The 19699-nt window shown below is 40.8% G+C and overlaps 1 protein-coding gene and 1 pseudogene across 3 annotated transcripts in view; both read right to left on the reverse strand.

Moving 5' to 3' along the window:
• The window catches only part of HECTD1 (HECT domain E3 ubiquitin protein ligase 1), a 107917-nt gene that overhangs the window by 54168 nt on the left and 34050 nt on the right, over window positions 1-19699 (reverse strand). For all 3 annotated transcript variants that reach the window (XM_066277662.1, XM_066277664.1, XM_066277663.1), the window contains exons 5-12: window positions 17908-18189; window positions 17536-17806; window positions 16691-16767; window positions 16507-16605; window positions 8573-8687; window positions 7830-8004; window positions 948-1086; window positions 594-764 (exon numbers count right to left, since the gene is read on the reverse strand). In XM_066277662.1, coding sequence (XP_066133759.1) covers window positions 594-764; window positions 948-1086; window positions 7830-8004; window positions 8573-8687; window positions 16507-16605; window positions 16691-16767; window positions 17536-17806; window positions 17908-18189 — 1329 coding nt within the window. The remainder of the gene's footprint in view (window positions 1-593; window positions 765-947; window positions 1087-7829; window positions 8005-8572; window positions 8688-16506; window positions 16606-16690; window positions 16768-17535; window positions 17807-17907; window positions 18190-19699) is intronic.
• Window positions 3218-3381, reverse strand: LOC136336826 (U2 spliceosomal RNA; annotated as a pseudogene).

Raw genomic sequence — 19699 nt, forward strand, 5'->3', positions numbered from 1 at the left:
GGATAGACAGGGATAGACAGACAGGAACGGAGAGAGATGAGAAGCATCAATCACCAGTTTTTCATTGCGTGTTGCAACACCTTAGTTGTTCATTGATTGCTTTCTCATATGTGCCTTGACTGTGGGCCTTCAGCAGACCAAGTAACCCCTTGCTGGAGCCAGCGACCTTGGGTCCAAGCTGGTGAGCTTTTGCTCAAACCAGACGAGCCCGCGCTCAAGCTGGCGACCTCGAGGTCTCGAACCCGGGTCCTCCGCATTCCAGTCCGACGCTCAATCCACTGCGCCACCGCCTGGTCAGGCTCTGTCAAATTTTTTAAACGAACACACACAAACACACAAATATCTATGCAAATTATAAAGCAAATGGACAAAATGTCAGTAATTAGTGGATCTGCATAGAGGATATTCTAATATTCTTTATTTGTAACTTTTCTATGTTTTAAATATTATCACTGTTTTTTACACTGACCAAATTTTTAAAAATATAGTACTATTCATATTTCCATTATTTTGTCAAAACCCACTGTAAACTGGAACTAGATTTCTTTAAAAGAAACCTTATTCCTGATATCACTGCAATTAAAAACACTCACTTTTTCTGGTTTTGATTCCTCTTCATTCTCATCATCTGAGGAAGGACCTGCCAAAGTTGACACTTTGCTAATTACACCAAGTCTGGCTAGCTGATCCAAAAAAATATCACCACCTTTATCTACTAAGTCCCTTATGATCTGCAAAGCCAACAAGTGGCCATCATCATCATCCTGGGGGGAAAAAAGGAGAAAATTAAAAAAAAAAATCTAAAACGTTCAGTTGCATAGAGTAGACAAATGCAATAATTCACACAAGCAAAAGGATTTACTGAAACTAGGACAAAAGTTAAATTATTTTACTGACCATTACCTAAAAGAAATATACAGAGTTTCACAAAAAGTAGAAAAACTAACCTCTTGATCAAGGACAGTTGCAGTGATTTCCACAAGTATTGTAGGCAAATTGTGACCAACATCAGAATCGCAAACTTCTTTTAACAATGCTTCAGAACAAAAATGAATCATTTTTCGAATCAGAGCAAGACTTGCTTTCCTTGAAAAACAAAAGAATTTGAGGAAGTCATAAGGTGCTAAAATAAAACAAAATGAAACTGGACATTTATGAAAACTAAAACATCCAATATTAGGCTTTATAAACTCTGCTAAAAAGTACTATTAAAATACAAAAAATTAAGACAGTAGCAATACTAATGCTAGTTTATGCTCACTTTTAAGGTAATTTCATTTATTTCCTAATATTAATATACTAAGCTCATCAAAACAAATTATTTTTATAATCCTTCCATAATACATATGTATGTATAGCAAACCACCAAGATATACAGTTTATATATCTCATAATTTTATATCAATTATAACTCAGTGAGGCTAGAGAGAGAAAAGGCTGTTAGTAGCTTAAATCACCATTAACTACAGATACTATAATATTTTTACATTTTTCTTTTTCTTTTTTAAGATTTTATTTATTGATTTTACAGAGAGAGGCAGGGGTGGGGAGTAAGAAGTATCAACTCATAGTTGCTTTACTTTAGATGCTCATTGTTTGGTTGGCCAAACAAGCCCTGGGCCAAACAAGCCCAGGAATGCTGGCAACCTCAGCATTCCAGGTAGACATTCCATCCTCTGCACCACCACAGGCCAGGCAATGTTGTTACTTCTTTTAAAAGTTTCTTAAATGTCAGCCTGGCCTGTGATGGCAAAGTGAATACAGCATCTACCTGAAATGTTGAGGTCGCCCGCTTGCCTGGTCAAGGCATCTAAAGACAAACAACCAATGAACAAATAAAGTTGATACTTCTTGCCCTCCCTCCCCATCTCTCCTCTCTCTGTAAAATCAGTAAATAAAATCCTTAAAAAAATAAATAAGTAAAAGCCCTGGTCGGATGCTCTGTTGGTTAGGGCATCGTCAGGAAGCACATAGCTTGCCGGTTCAGTCTCCGGTCAGAGTACTTACAGGGACAGAATTGATGTTTCTGTCTCTGCCTCTCTCCCCCCTTCTATTATTTACTTGTTTTCAATCTTTTGAAAGATTTTATTTATTGATTTTACAGAGAAAGGTGGGGGAGAAAGTGAGAAGTATCAACTCATAGTTGCTTTACTTTAGTTGTTCATTGATTGCTTGTCTTATGTCCCTTGACCAGGGAAGGCCAGGGTTTCAAACCAGTGACCCCAGCGTTCCTGGTCAATGCTTTATCCACTGTGCCACCACAGACCCCTTTCTCTCTCTCTAAAATCAATAAATATTTTTTTAAAAATTTTTAAATCAAGTAAAACAAGTTTTTAAAAAATAAATTAAATTAAAAAAAATTTAAGTTTCTTAAATGTCTAATGGGTGAATATAACATCAAATTTTAGGTTTTTTTTGTTTTTTTTTTTTTATTTTTTTAAACAGAGACAGAGAGAGAGAGGGATAGAGACAGACAGACAGGAACAGAGAGAGATGAGAAGCATCAATCATCAGTTTTTCGTGGGGACACCTTAGTTGTTCATTGATTGCTTTCTCATATGTGCCTTGACCGCAGGCCTTCAGCAGACCGAGTAACCCCTTGCTCAAGCCAGCGATCTTGGGTCCAAGCTGGTGAGCTTTGCTCAAACCAGATGAGCCTGCGCTCAAGCTGGCGACCTCGGGGTCTTGAACCTGGATCCTTCCGCATCTCAGTCGGATGCTCTATCCACTGCGCCACCGCCTGGTCAGGCTCAAATTTTATTTTTTTAATGTCTTGTTTTTTACTAGTATGGAAAAACATTTTTCCATGTTAGTTTTTTACTATGTTCTCCCTTGAGCACTATGCCATAATGCCATTGGCTAGTTTATTTAAATGAGTTCCCATTTTTACCAAAATTTGTATGTGCTTTTTGTACAATAAAGATATAGTCTCCCTTAATCATACAGTCTAACAAATACCAATATCTGCAGGTATATTTTTGTGGATTAACAGTTAATATTTATGATACTTTTATGGCTGTGAATAATATTGTTTCTGATATGTAGGTTTACGTTTTTACATAAAACAATTTAAAAATGACAAAACTAACACAAACAAGCTTTTTTCAATTTATTTACTGATTTTATAAAGAGTGGAAGGGAGAAAAACAGATAGAAACACTGATCTGTTCCTGTATATGCCCTGACCAGGGATCAAATCCACAATCTCTGCGTATCAAGATGATGCTCTAACCCAGTGGTCAGCAAACTCATTAGTCAACAGAGCCAAATATCAACAGTACAGCGATTGAAATTTCTTTTGAGAGCCAAAATTTTTAAACTTAAACTATATAGGTAGGTACATTCCTACACTTGATCTTAGCCAAAAGGCCAAGAAGCAATGGGTAGGTACATTCCTTATCGAGGCAGCATCCGCATGTGGTATTTTGTGGAAGAGCCACACTCAAGGGGCCAAAGAGGTGCATGTGGCTCACAAGCAGCCGTTGCCAACCACTGCTAACCAACTGATTCATCCAACCAGGGCTTGAACAAGTTTTGGAAGTCATACTTGATTCTGGCCAGCCAGTTCAGTGGTAGAGCACTGACCTGGTGGGTGGATGTCCTGAGTTCAATTCCCAGTCAGGGCACACAGAAGAAGTGACCATCTGTTTATATACCTCTCCCCCCGCCCCACTCTTCTCCTGCAGCCATGGCTGGATTGATTCAAGCAAGTTGGCCTCAGGCGCTAGGCATGGCTCCGTGGAGCCTCCACCTCAGGCACTAAAAATAGCTGGGTTGGGTTGCCAAGCAGTGTCCCCAGATGGGCAGAGCACTGCCCTGTAGGAGGCTTGCCGGTGGATCCCAGTCAGGGCGCATGCAGGAGTCTGTCTCTCTGTCTGTCTCCCCTCCTCTCAATTAAAAAAGAAAGAAAGTCATTCTTCCTATCAAATTATGATGAACATCTTAAGATTATTTTCTTTTTGTTTTCCTAAGTTTTAATTTTTTAAATTTTAACCCATTCAGAATTTGTTATAAAATGTAACAAACTAAGCTGATTTTTTTTTTAACAGAAACAGAGAGAGTCACAGAGAGGGATAGACAGGGACAGACAGACAGTCAGAGAGAGGGATAGACAGGGACAGACAGACAGGGAGAGATGAGAAGCATCAATCATTAGTTCTTCGTTGTGCTTTGCGACACTTGGTTGTTCATTGATTGCTTTATCATATGTGCCTTGACCGCGGGCCTTCAGCAGACAGAGTAACTTAACCCCTTGCTCGAGTCCAATCTGGTGAGTTTTTGCTCAAACCAGATGAGCCTGCGCTCAAGCTGGCGACCTTGGGGTCTCGAACCTGGGTCCTTCCGCATCCCAGTCCGAGGCTCTGTCCACTGTGCCACCGCCTGGTCAGGCCTAGGCTGATTTTTAAAAAATCAAACCACAAGGCAGGTATCCCATTACCATTTATTAAATAATGCTATCCCTCTCAAATGTGCTATGAAACTTCCAATATAATACACTCATTTACTATCTATAATTGTCTCTATGTGGGGAAATATTCTATTCATAAACTCTTATGCCAGTTATCATAAAGATTTAATTACTGAAAATTTACACTTGCTATTCAGACTTTTCTCCAAAAATCTCACATTTTTTCTTCAGATGAACTTTAAGATCTGTCAAGTTCTAAACCAAATTCTATAGTTATTTTCTTTAGAACTGAATAATCTATCAATCAATTTTGAAAAAATTTATAAATATTCTGATCCAAGATAAACTTCCCCTTATATTCAAATAAGTCTAATTTTCTATGAAATTGTAAAAACATATTTTTTGAGAGAGACAGGAAGGGAGAGAGACAATGAGAAGCATCAACTCTTAGTTGCTTTCACTTTAGTTGTACATTGAGCTTTTCATTTGTGTCTTGATGGGGGCCCTGCCGGTGTCCCCTTGCTCAAGCCAGCAACCTTGGGCTTTTCATGCCAGTGACCTTTGGGCTCATTTGGATAAGCCCTCTCCACCACCACCCACTCAAGCCAGCAACCCTGCACTCAGAGCCAGTGACCTTGGGGCTTCAAACTGGCAATCTCACCATTCCAGGTTGACACTTTACCCATTGTAACCACTAGTCAGACTCCATTTTATTTATAATATTGCTAAAAGTCTTCCTGCACTTTAATGTCAACTCAAATGCTGATATTTAAAACTTAAAATGACCAAAATCAAATTCTCAATCACTCAGTCAAAACTTTGGCTGGCATTCTTCACCACTTCCTTTCCTTCCACCCTCACAGCCTTCACTTCTTTAGTCCCTACAGAAGCCATCTCCCAACCTCTTGAATTTGTTTCTACAAAACTAGTTTCCTGGCAACTCTCTGAAGTTCATATTGCAACGAATACTTAAATAGTCTGTTTTCAAACTTTTCTCCAGTCCCCTTTTCCACCAGGCTGCCAAAGTAATCTTTATAAATCACAAATCTGGCCTGACCTGTGGTGGCGCAGTGGATAAAGTGTCGACCTGGAAATGCTGAGGTCGCCGGTTCGAAACCCTGGGCTTGCCTGGTCAAGGCACATATGGGAGTTGATGCTTCCAGCTCCTCCCCCCTGTCTCTCTCTTCTCTCTCTGTCTCTCTCTCTCCTCTCTAAAATGAATAAATAAAATTAAAAAAATATATATATATATATAAATCACAAATCTGACTTTAAAAATTTCCTCACAAATCTTTACTGACCCTTCTTTAACTGTGGTGTTCAAGTCCACACTCATTGTCATGGACCACAAAGGTCTTCGTTGGTCACAAAGACTCCTGTTTACCTTTTCAATATTATTCACTGACTACCCAAGCATTCCCATATTCCATTAATATCAAACCATTTGCAACTACAATTAAAACACACTCATTTAATTATTCAGTAAATATCTACTGAAGACATTCTAAATACCAACCCTGTTCTAAACACCCTTGTCTTTGTGGGAATACAGCAGTACACAAGGCCAACTCTCATGGAGCTTACTTTAGAGAACAGACAGACAATAAAGCAAATAAAAACACTCAAAAGAACAAGATTTCAGACAGTGCAAGCTCTGTAAAGACAGTAAAACATTACAATTAATGTCAAAGGTGTCCTAGGCGTAAATTTAAATTAGTTTAGACATAAGTCAATGGATGTAACATTTGAACTGAGAAATGAATGATATGAAGCAACCAACGACTCAAAAGACTGGGTAACAAAGTTTCTAGCGAAGGGAAATAAGTGCAAAAGCCCTAAAGTAAAAATGTACCTGGAATCTTCCAAAAATAGAAAGAAGGCTAGAGTACTGTAAGTGTGATGCTCTAGAGCAGTGCTGGTCAACCTGGTCCCTCCCGCCCACTAGTGGGCATTCCCGCTTTCATGGTGGGCGGTAGCAGAGCAACCAAAGTATAAATTAAAATATAGATTTAACTATAGTAAGTTGTTTTATAAAGATTTATTCTGCCAAACTTAGCCAAAATCCGACATAAAGTACTTGGTAAGTAATTATTATTATATGCTTTAACTTGCTGTAACTCTGCTTTATAAATTTTATAAAGTAAAGTTACTTCCCTACTTCATAAATCACCATTACTGTGGAACCAGTGGGCGGTTAGAAAATTTTACTATTAACAGAGATACAAAAGTGGGAGGTAGGTATAAAAAAGTTGACTACCCCTGCTCTAGAGGTTAGATAGTAGTAAATAAGGTCAGAGAGCTGGGTGGGACTTAGAACTAAGACCTTGCAAGCCTGAGAGTTCAGGAGTTAGGTTTTAGTTAAAGTCAACTGGAAGCTACTAAACGGTTTGAACCAGAAAGTGGTATGACATAACTGGGATTTTAAAAATAATTCATCCCTGTTCATAGAAACAGACTGTAAAGGGGCAAGAGAGAAAAACAGGAGAAAAAATTAGCTTAGTCCAAATACATACTATGATACTATAGAGCAGAGAATTAGCCGCAGATAGACAGTAGACTATAAACAGACACACTGTAGAGGAAGGGCCACCAGGAATTGCACCAGGACGGACTCATACCTCCATGCCTCTGCACGATGTTCAATGATGCTTCCAAATCTTTCCACCTAGAAAACTCCCAAGTATTCTTTAAAACCCAATTTAAATCTCACTTCTACATAGTATCTCCAATTTGCCCAGCCCAATTAGTTATTAAATAACTTCTATTACCGCCTGACCTGTGGTGGCACAGTGGGTAAGGCGTCAACCTGGAAACGCTGAGGTTGCCGGTTCAAAACCCTGGGCTTGCCTGGTCAAGGCACATATGGGAGTTGATGCTTCCTGCTCCTCCCCCCTTCTTTCACTCTCTCTCTCTCCCCCCTCTCTATAATGAATAAATAAAAAATCTTTAAAAAAAAAAAAATAAATAACTTCTATTACCAGAGAGCTCCGATTGTATGTCTGCTCTATCAATCACCACTCTGTATTATTACACACCTTTTTCACAAGTGTGCAAGGGGTACAGTAAGCAAAAGCAAAGCTTCATTTCTTTGGGCAACTCCTCCAAAGACCATCTCACACTGACTCTTCCAAAACAGCCTCCATAAAGCTCAATAAGTGTTTGGTTACTTATCACAATTTCCCTAGAGGTGACATTCAGAGAGCTACAAAAACGGTGTTAGAAACCTTGTCTTCTAAATAATCTGAACAATCTCTCTTAAGTCAGATCAGACAAAAAGATTTAACTCTCCAATCTAATTTTTATTCTTACCATAACACTGCAGTATTAAAATAAACCTAGAATCCTTATGGAAAAGAGAGATACATAAATCTATACAATTTGCATAATTTAATCAGTAATTGCAAAGAGTCTAAAAAACTACCTTATTGAAGGCAGCATAGTTTGTTGAAATGTTTGTGCAAACACTGGCAATAACCTTTTCAAGTATATGGGTGCCATTTCTGGATCTCCTTTTGGCTCATTACAGTCTTCTTCATCTTTGTTTGTATCTTTCTTTTTCTTATCATCTCCTTTATTAACTGGGCACATCCAATCACCTGAAGACAAATACTATTCAGTAAATCAATTTTTTGAAAAATTTCTTTTCAATGAAAAAATATTAAAATGGAACCCAACTCCAAACTATAATCATCCCTGTTACAACAATTAAATTGAAATTAAGATGATATATCTATCAAAGGTGCTTTTAAGAATACTAAAAAACATTAATACCTCCAATGAGCTAAACCACAACTTAAGGAGATTAATTTTAGATATTTCACATAATCCTAAAACTTATTTCACAGAGGCTCTATGTTCATCTACTTTGTGAAAACTTAAAAATTTAGTCAAAGAAGTTCATCTACACAATACCCAACTCTTTATCACATTCACACCCCCTTAAACTTTTGATTTGGTCTCTCTGAAATCATACAGCCATAGTCTCAAAGAACACAGGAATGTACACTGTCAAAGCTTTATCAAATATAAGGATTTATATATGGAATTATTTGACTTCATAGAAATAGTTTATTTACATAATGTAAACATGTCTACAAAAAGCTACTTTTATGGAAAGTAAAGCTGAAAGTAACAGTAGATGGCTTAAAAGATTTTACCACTCACCTGGAGACTGAAGAATAACCACCACTTCACTATGGCCCCTTTCCCGAGCTTTATCTAACGGAGTTTTCCCATCTTCATCTCTCAGATCTGGATTCGCACCGTGCCGTAATAGAGTCTAAAAAAAAGGGCATTTAATTTGAAGATAACAATTAACACTTTATTGCTTTACTATCCAACTCTGTAATCATTAGATTGCACCCATACACTTTATTTTTTATATATATTTTTAATTTTTCCAGTGGTTGGAGAAGAGAGAGGGAGAGAAGTAAAAAGGGAGAAGGCAAGGGAGAGAAGAGGGAGAGAAGAGAGGGAGAATGGAAGAGGAAGAAAGAGAAAAGGGGAGAGGAGGAGAGGGAGAAAGGGAGAAAGGGAGGGGAAGAAGGGGAGAGGGAGAAAGGGAGAAGGGGAGAGGGTGAAGGGGAGAAGGGGAGAGGGAGAAGGGGAGAGGGAGAAGGGGAGAAAGGGAAAAGGGAAAGGGAGAAAAGGAGAAGGGAGGAGAAAGGGGAGAAAGGGAGAGGGAGAAGGGGAGAGGGAGAAGGGGAGAAGGGGAGAGGGAGAAGGGGAGAAGGGGAGAGGGAGAAGGGGAGAGGGAGAAGGGGAGGGGAAGAAGGGGAGAGGGAGAAGGGGAGAAGGGGAGAGGAAGAAGGGGAGAAGGGGAGAGGGAGAAGGGGAGAGGGAGAAGGGGAGAGGGAGAAAGGGAGGGGAAGAAGGGGAGAGGGAGAAGGGGAGAGGAAGAAGGGGAGAAGGGGAGAGGGAGAAGGGGAGAAGGGGAGAAGGGGAGAGGGAGAAGGGGAGAAGGGGAGAGGGAGAAGGGGAGAAGGGGAGAAGGGGAGAGGAAGAAGGGGAGAAGGGGAGAGGGAGAAGGGGAGAGGGAGAAAGGGAGGGGAAGAAGGAGAGGGAGAAGGGGAGAGGGAGAAGGGGAGAGGGAGAAAGGGAGGGGAAGAAGGGGAGAGGGAGAAGGGGAGAGGAAGAAGGGGAGAAGGGGAGAGGGAGAAGGGGAGAAGGGGAGAAGGGGAGAGGGAGAAGGGGAGAAGGGGAGAGGGAGAAGGGGAGAAAGGGAAAAGGGAAAGGGAGAAAAGGAGAAGGGAGGAGAAAGGGGAGAAAGGGAGAGGGAGAAGGGGAGAGGGAGAAGGGGAGAAGGGGAGAGGGAGAAGGGGAGAAGGGGAGAGGGAGAAGGGGAGAAGGGGAGAGGGAGAAGGGGAGAGGGAGAAGGGGAGGGGAAGAAGGGGAGAGGGAGAAGGGGAGAAGGGGAGAGGAAGAAGGGGAGAAGGGGAGAGGGAGAAGGGGAGAGGGAGAAGGGGAGAGGGAGAAAGGGAGGGGAAGAAGGGGAGAGGGAGAAGGGGAGAGGAAGAAGGGGAGAAGGGGAGAGGGAGAAGGGGAGAAGGGGAGAAGGGGAGAGGGAGAAGGGGAGAAGGGGAGAGGGAGAAGGGGAGAAGGGGAGAAGGGGAGAGGAAGAAGGGGAGAAGGGGAGAGGGAGAAGGGGAGAGGGAGAAAGGGAGGGGAAGAAGGAGAGGGAGAAGGGGAGAGGAAGAAGGGGAGAAGGGGAGAGGGAGAAGGGGAGAAGGGGAGAGGGAGAAGGGAAGAAGGGGAGAGGGAGAAGGGGAGAAAGGGAGAGAGAGAAGGGGAGAAGGGGAGGGAGAAGGGGAGAGGGAGAAGGGGAGAAGGGGAGAGGGAGAAGGGGAGAAAGGGAGAGGGAGAGGGGGAGAGGGAGAAGGGGAGAAGGGGAGAGGGAGAAGGGGAGAAAGGGAGAGGGAGAAGGGGAGAGGGAGAAGGGGAGAGGGAGAAAGGGAGAAGGGGAGAAGGAGAAGGGGAGAAGGAGAAGGGGAGAAGGGGAGAGGGAGAAGGGGAGAAGGGGAGAGGGAGAAGGGGAGAGGAAGAAAGGGAGAAGGGGAGAGAAGGGGGAGAAAGGGAGAAAGGGAGAGAGAGAAGGGGGAGAAAGGGAGAAGGGAGAGGGAGAAAGGGAGAAGGGGAGAGGGGGAGAGGGAGGAAGGGAGAAGGGGAGAGGGAGAAGGGGAGAAAGGGAGAGGGAGAAGGGGAGAGGGGGGAGAGGGAGGAGAGGGAGAAGGGGAGAAGGGGAGAGGGAGAAGGGGAGAAAGGGAGAGGGAGAAGGGGAGAGGGAGAAGGGGAGAGGGAGAAGGGGAGAGGGAGAAGGGGAGAGGGAGAAGGGGAGAGGGAGAAAGGGAGAAGGGGAGAGGGAGAAGGGGAGAAGGGGAGGGGGAGAAGGGGAGAAGGGGAGGGGGAGAAGGGGAGAGGGAGAAGGGGAGAGGGAGAAGGGGAGAGGAAGAAAGGGAGAAGGGGGGAGAAAGGGAGAAGGGGAGAGAGAGAAGGGGAAGAAAGGGAGAAGGGAGAGGGAGAAAGGGAGAAGGGGAGAGGGGGAGAGGGAGGAAGGGAGAAGGGGAGAGGGAGAAGGGGAGAGGGAGAGAAGCACTGACTCATTCCACTTTAGCTGTAGATTCACTAGTTGTTTCTCATATGATCACAAAACCTTGCACACTGGAACAATGCTCTATCTACTGAGTCACCCAACCAGGGCCTATACCCATATACTTCATATTTTTAAATAAATTTCTAAAACCTATTTTATTGATTTTAGAAAGAGAGGAAGGGTGAGTGAGATAGACAGAAACATCAATCTGTTCCTGTATGTGCCCTAACTGGGGATCAAACAAGCAACTTCTGCATATCTGGAATAACCAACCAAGCTATCCAGCCAGGGCTGCACCAATATACTTTAGATTACAAATACAGAATGACTTAATCAAGCAGATATCAATTCAGATCTCTGTCTTTCCATACATCACCATAAACACTGTCTATTTATAACTTGAAAAAATTATAAATTAATTTCACTTGGCTATTAACCACTCAAATTAAGTATATTCATGTCTTAACCTGTCATCTTCCCTATCAAACTGCTCCCTCCCAATTTCTGAGCTACTATGATTCAATTTGTGATGTGGTAATCATCTTCATGATTTCCTACATATTGCCAATTAAACCAAATTAAATAAATTCTTCTACAATACACCTCAAAATTTAGGTCTTAAATACCAATCGCGCCTAACCAGGTGGTGGCACAGTGGATAGAGCATCGGACTGGAATGTGGAGGAACCAGGCTTGAGACCCCAAGGTTGCCAGCTTGAGCGCAGGCTTCATCTGGTTTGAGCAAAGCTCACCAGCTTGGACCCAAGGTCACTGGCTCAAGCAAGGGGGTTACTCAGTCTGCTGTAGCCCCATGGTCAAGGCACATATGAGAAAGCAATCAATGAACAACTAAGGTGTCGCAACGAAAAACTAATAATCGATGCTTCTCATCTCTCTCCATTCCTGTCTGTCTGTCCCTGTCTATCCCTCTCTCTGTCTCTGTAAAAAAAAATATATATATATATATGTCAGTATATATACATACACACACACACACACACACACACACACAAACCAATCACACTGTTCACTAATTTATTTTTTTTCACTAATTTTTAATGGACTCTTGCCCTAGCAGTAAGCTCTTTTGAACAGAGAACACATCCCACACTTTTTCTATCAGCCTTAGTTTTTAACTTTTTTAATGATGTAATAAATAGGTAGATCTGACAAATAAGCGCAGTACTGGCTAAAAATTTCAAACTGCTGATTTAAATCACAATACTTCCGGATTTCATTACATCTAAGTTGCCACAGTTCATTCAATATATTATGTACCACTAAGAAAGAAAAAACACTGCCAATTAAACTTAGCAACAATGCTTTTTTTTGCTTTAAACTTTTTTTTTAATTTATTGACAGAAATTTTATTTTTTTGACAGAGTCAGAAACAGGAACAGATAGGGACAGACAGACAGGAAGGGAGAGAGATGAGAAGCATCAATTCTTCGTTGCGGCACCTTAGTTGTTCACTGATTGATTTCTCATATGTGCCTTGACCGGAGGGCTACAGCAGAGCAAGTGACCTCTTGCTCAAGCCAGCAACCTTGGGCTTCAAGCCAGTGACCTTTGGGCTGAAGCTAGTGACCATGGGGTCACGTCTATGACCCCACACTCAAGCTGGTGAGCCCATGCTAAAGCCGGATAAGCCCATGCTCAAGCCAGTGACCTCGGGGTTTCAGACCTGGGTCCTCCGTGTCTCAGTCCAACACTCTATCCACTGCGCCACCACTTGGTCAAACAACAGAATTTTTTTTTTTTTTTTTTTTTTTAGTGAGAAGAGGGGAGTCAGACACCTGCATGAGCCCCAACCAGAATCCACCTGGGAACCCTCATCTGAGACAGATGCTTGAATCAACTGAGCTATCCTCAGCACCTGAGGCCAATGCTCAGATCAACCAACCGAGTTATCCTCAGGGATGGGGCCAATACTCGAACAAATTGAGTCACTGGCTGTGAGAGAAGAAGAGAGAGAGAGAAGGGGGAGAGGAAGGGGAAGAGAAGCAGATGGTTCATTTTCATGTGTGCCCTGACCAGGGACCAAACCTAGGATGACCACAGGCTGGGTAGACAACTCTATCCACTGAGCCAACCAGGCAGGGCCAACAGAATTTTTTTAAATTTAGATATTTTTACATATTACTTGAACAATAAATTGGAAAATACAAATAAAATAGTTTCTGTAACTTCACATTATAAGCACAATTATTCATAATTACTCTGTGATTCAGAATCACCAATATTTGTGTTTCTACACAAAATGCTGTCATCTGTGTGATAAAAAGAATTAATGATATAGCACTCTGAGAGTACTCTTCATTGAAGTTACTGAAATCCACTTCACAATTTTTGTTGCATAAACAGGAAATTATAACTATGCTGTAATTTTCATCTGTCCAACAGCAATTACAAGACATTTTCCTATTTAAGAGATGCTAAAATGTGTATGAGGGAGGGGGAAGAATAATAGAGGTTTATCTTAGAATCAATTACAAACAAAAGAACCTGCAAAAATTAAAATGGTAAATGCTGGTTGCCACAGAATTAAAGTAGCTAGTAAGTCCACTAGTAGTAACAGCAGCTATGTAGCTCACTGTGGGCTGACATATATTCAATATAGGTTAGGATTAGATATAATTCATTTGGCTTCTTCTCTCCCACTCAGCCACTTAAAATTACAAAACAGTACGGGTCAAAAGAAAATGGCTCATTAAAATTTTTATCACCCTTAGAAGCCACATTCTCCCTAAAAACTAATTCAAACGAACAGAAATTGAGCTTGAAGAGACCACCTTTCCAAGCTAAGAAAGCTAAACTGACATAAAAAATTTTCTAAAAATGAGCCTGACCAGGCGGTGGTGCAGTGGATAGAGTGTCAGACTGGGATACGGAAGACCCAGATTCGAGACCCCGAGGTCACCAGCTTGAGCGCAGGCTCATCTGGTTTGAGCAAAGCTCACCAGCTTGGACCCAAGGTTGCTGGCTTGAGCAAGAGGTTACTCGGTCTGCTGAATGCCCCAGGTCAAGGCACACATGAGAAAGCAATCAATGAACAACTAAGGTGTTGCAACGAAAAACTGATGATTGATACTTTTCATCTCTCTCCGTTCCTGTCTGTCCCTCTCTCTGACTCTCTGTCACTGAAAAAAAAAAATGACACAAGCAGCTACTATTTGAGCATCTACGATGTGCCAACTACTATATTAAGTGCTTTGCATGGGTTTTTTTCTAATTATTAAAATAATCATGCTAGGAATATATACTGCTCACAAAAATTAGGGGATATTTCAAAATGAATATGAAGTGACAAAAAGAAGCATTTGATTTTTTTATTAAACAAAAACATAAGAAAAGTAAACGCAAGTCAAAGAAAGTTGTTTCATTATGCAAATTAGATGCAAAACCAACTTTTATTTCATTGGTGAAAATGCACTATACAAAATGCTGAAAAGTACTGGAGTATCTGTACGTTCCCTGATCCCCTAATTTTTGTGAGCAGTGTATACTCATTTTATTGATAAAATTGCAAGTCAAACTTAAGAAACTTTCCCAGGGCTACACACAGCCTTTTTTGTTAATAAGCTAAGACTTGAATCCAGGTGTGCCTGACTTCAAAGCTGACTAACATTGCACTATGCCAAGCTACTTCACAATAAAAAGATTCTAGAGACCCAGATAATACATTTGGTTCAAACCTCACCGTTTGACCACTCTCTGAACTTCAGTTTCTCCTAATTGTATAAAGAACTGTCCAAATTATCTTGGCAAACTAAAAGTCAACAATAGCATGATTCTTCTGCAAACAAAATATTTGATTTATTATTAAGTAGAAACAACATGAAAATGTACAGGAATACCTCCTTTTATTGCACTTTGCTTTATTTTGCTGCACAAATACTGCATTTTTTACAAATGGAAGGCAAGACTTTCCATCAGCAAAAGAATTGATTCATTTTGTTGTAATACAGTGTGTCCGTAAAGTCATGGTGCACTTTTGACTGGTCACAGGGAAGCAACAAAAGACGATAGAAATGTGAAATCTGCACCAAATAAAAGGAAAACTCTCCCAGTTTCATACCTATTCAGTGCAGTTCGATGTGAGCTCATGTACAGATTTTTTACGGCTCCTTTAGGTAGCTATCCCGTATAGCCTCCACAGACTCGTCACTGACTGATGGCCTACCAGAACGAGGTTTCTCCACCAAACTGCCGGTTTCCTTCAACTGCTTATCCCACCGAGTAATGTTATTCCTATGTGGTGGCACCTCATTATAAATGCACCAATATTCACGTTGCACTTTGGTCACGGATTCAAATTTAGCGAGCCACAGAACACACTGAACATTCCTCTGTACCATCCACATCTCGAATGGCATGGCCGTGGGCTGCTCCGCTGTATACACGGTGTTATGTCATTATCTGCACATGCGCGCATGCTGCCACATCATCCTACAGAAACTGGGAGGGTTTTCCTTTTATTTGGTGCAGATTTCACATTTCTATCGTCTTTTGTTGCTTTCCTGTGACCAGTCAAAAGTGCACCATGACTTTACAGACATACTGTAGGTGTGCTTTATTGCAATATCTCCGAGGCATGCCTGTACAGTTATTCATTGCTAAGAGTAAAAAACTGGAAACAATCAAGTGTTTAGCAATAAGTGACTAGCTGAATAAATTTGCAGCACATCCACACAGGGTAAGTACACAGATGTAAAAAAGCTTTACAACTACATACATAAAAGATCTTCAATCCATATTATTAAGGAAAAAAGGCAAAGTATATATCAGTGTATATATGTTACATTTTTTATAAGAAAAGGAGGTGCACTGGCTAGATAGCTGGACTGGTTAGCATCACCCCAAAGTGCAGAAATTGCTGGTTCTATCCCCAGTTAAGGAACAGACTGATGTTCCTGTCTGTCTCTCTCCCCTTTCCTCTCTCTTTAAAATCAATCAACAATTTTTTTAAAAAAGAAAAAGAAAAGGTAATAAAGCACACGTTATTTACTTTTGCTTATATCTGTATTAAAAAATGTTAAAAAGAGCCTGACCAATGTTGGCCCATAGATACAGCATTAACCCAAGAGGCTGAGGTCCACGGTTTGAAAGCCTGAGGCTGCCGGCTTGAGCACAGGCTCATCCAACTTTAGCATGGGGTCATTGGCTTGATCAAGTGGAATCACTGGCTTGGCTGGAAACCCCCCTACCCCATCCCCAGTAAAGGCATATAAGAGAAGCAATCAATGATCAACTAAGGTGCCTCAACTATGAGTTGATGCTTCTCCTTACCCTCCCTTCTTATCTCTCTTTCTCTGTCTCTCTGTCTTTCTCTCAAAAACAAAATTAAAATTAAAAAATCATGCTTACCTATAGTGGGCAAGGGGAAATAGAGTAAATGAAGATAGCATGAAAGCATGACTTAGCAGAATAAAAGTTTTTATATCATTCCAAGTCTGGAACCATGTAAATGTCAATTATTAAATTAATAATTTAAAAAGCTGTACTTTACCTTTGCTACTTGAGGTCTTCCAAAACATGCAGCATAATGCAATGATGATGATCGTTGACCTCTATTAACATCAGCACCTCTTTCACAAAGAAATTCTACCTGTAAAATGATGAAAAATCATAAAATTGCCTTTTTAATATATCTACCTTTAATTTAAAGCACAAGCTTTTATTTATTAGCTTACCATTTCCTGCGTTCCAAAAGCAGAGGCCCAGTTTAATAGAGTCTGACCCACATCATCCATAAAATTTACTTCAAAGGCTAAAAGTTTGAAGGAAAAAAAATTTTTTTTCAAAAGTCAACAAAATAATATTGAACGTTTCTAAATGGGAGAATGGGAGCCATTTAAAGACCAGCATTGATAACTCTAAATACAGAGCCAATTTTAACATTTAGGTCCACTATAAAATAGTGAATAATAAGCAAACAAAATTCTGCTATGAAAAAGTACTCTAAAATTTTTAAACCCACTGAAGATTCACAAGAATTTAACGCTTAAAAATAAAACAAGAAAGGCAAAAACTAAATGTATAACACAACTCAACAGAGTACTAACTGCTTTATGCCACAACTATAGAAAAGACATCCCCATCTACAATGAAAAGAACACAAAGACAAGTCTGATGATCCAGAAGCATCTTCTACCAAATTATATTTTTTTCTTCACCTCATGAAGCAATCTAAGAAAATGTACCATATATTACAACAACTACTTTGTGTCAATTCCTTTAACTTAGAATACAACAGCCCTAAATTCAATCTGCAATTCACCTTAGAATTGGCATGGTCTTGTTCTAGCGATAAAATAGGTAAGCTTCATTTACTCATTCAGCCAGCAGTTACTCAAATCTTAACATGCCCCAGCTGAAAACGATATACATGAGGAGAAGGGAGTTTATGGAAGGGGCTGGCCATTTTGTTATCTGGCATAATTGCTAAAAATACTGTCCAAAATCCAGAAACTAGATAATAGCTATATAATTCCTTATCGTAGTTTTCTTTTTACATTAAAAAAAAATATTTTCCAACCTCCTGTGTCAATTGCATCTATAAGGGCATCAGTATCTTTACTTCGAATACAGTCTATAAGCTGCCGATGTGAGCGCTCTCCAGAACTATCCAATCTCCGGAGTCCTGGGATTCTGCCTGTAGATCCAGCACTAGACTTTGGCAAAGCCTTTCGTCCTTCAAATAATAGCACCAAGAGAAGGTCAACCAAACGCATGGTATCAAGCACACATCTTTCATCACCCTGCAATGCACTTTCAATTGAATCAGGAAGCTCTGACCTCAGGAGATCCTAGAAAGAGAATGGAGGGGGGGTAGAATTTAATAAAATAACATTATACAAATACACTTTTTCTAAAATATTAAAAGTCAAAGATTCAAAAGCATTCTTACATGTGTTACTACTGGAGAGCCTCTGCAAAGTGTTGAGAGTAGACTTACAATTGTTGACACCTGGTTACTCAATTTGGAATCTGCAGCTGTGGAGGGTGCACCTGTAGTACTGCGACCTGGTTTGCAAGCTGATGATGGCCCCGATATGGTACCGCCAGCAGCTGCCATTCGAGATAACAGCTCCTCAGTTAATCCATGCTTGGCTAATGGAGCTGGGTCAACACCACGGCGGGTAAATCGGTCAGCTAGTGATGCAAAACATCGCAGAGCTCCATCTGAAACCTAATGACATAAAAAATATGGATATGGATAAAATCCACCTACATAAAAAGGGCTAACCCTGGCCAGTTTGCTCAGTCAAAAAATGTTTCTCTTTCTCTCTCGCTCTCTACCTCCCTTCTGCTTCGTCTCTCGAAAATCAATAAATAAAATGCAGTAAACATACCAAAACAACAAAAATTTCTTTTAATAAAAAAGCTTACTTCTGCTTATTTCAATACTGACACTGTAAGAAAGATAGATGTAGCAAAGAGATTAAAGTTTACAATCTGGCCTGACCTGTGGTGGCGCGGTGGATAAAGTGTCGACCTGGAAATGCTGAGGTTGCCGGTTCGAAACCCTGGGCTTGCCTGGTCAAGGCACATATGAGAGTTGATGCTTCCAGCTCCTCCCCCCCTTCTCTCTCTGTCTCTCTTCTCTCTCTCTCCCTGTCTCTCCCTCTCCTCTCCAAAAATGAATAAAAACAAAATAAAAAAAAAGTTTACAATCTGTTTAAACTTTAATCCTGGCTCCACATTCTAAATGTATGACCTGAGGATGTTACTTAACCACTCAAGGCCTGAGTTAGCACATCTGTAAAATGGGAATTATGGTACCTATAATTCACTAAGCTTAATGATATGACTTATGTAAAGAACCTGGATGAACAATAGAAGATCCATATTAACTATTATTATATATAACTTGGCCAAGATAATCTATGAATATAAAGTAAAAGTCAACATTTGATTTTTTTATTTATTGAGAAAGAAAAAGAGAAACATCCATTTACTGTTCCAATTATGCACTCATTGCCTGATTCCCGTATGTGCCCTAACCAGGGATCAAACTCACAACACTGGTGTATCAGGATGATGCTTTAGCTTACTGAGCTACCCAGTCAAGGCTATATGTGAATATTTAAAAAGCATCAAAAGTCAAGTTTTATTTTCTCAAATATGCTAATTCGACAAAAGTTGTTTTTTTTTATATTTTATGTATTGATTTTTAGAGAGAGAGGAGAGAGAAAGAGATAGAGAGAGAAGGGGGAGGAGCAGGAAGCATCAACTCCCATATGTGCCTTGACCATGCAAGCCCAAGGTTTCAAACCGGCGACCTCAGTGTTCCAGGTCGAAGCTTTATTCCACTGTGCCACCACAGGTCAGGCATCAACAAAAGTTTATACATATAAGATTTAAATACTGCGTTTTTCTATCTCAGTGAGAACAATTGTTAAGTCAACAAATTTGTGCTGAGTTAACAAATTATGAGTACAAATGTAGTTTTAAAATTTTTATATTTCGCCCTGGCCAGTTGGCTCAGCAGTAGAGCGTCAGCCTGGCGTGCAGAAGTCCCGGGTTTGATTCCCGGCCAGGACACACAGAAGAAGCGCCCATCTGCTTCTCCACCCCTCCCCCTCTCCTTCCTCTCTGTCTCTCTCTTCCCCTCCCGCAGCCAAGGCTCCATTGGAGCAAAGATGGCCCGGGCACTGGGGATGGCTCCTTGACCTCTGCCCCAGGCGCTAGAGTGGCTC

The sequence above is a fragment of the Saccopteryx bilineata genome, chromosome 4 (genome assembly GCF_036850765.1).
Source record: "Saccopteryx bilineata isolate mSacBil1 chromosome 4, mSacBil1_pri_phased_curated, whole genome shotgun sequence".
Taxonomy (NCBI): Eukaryota; Metazoa; Chordata; class Mammalia; order Chiroptera; family Emballonuridae; genus Saccopteryx; species Saccopteryx bilineata.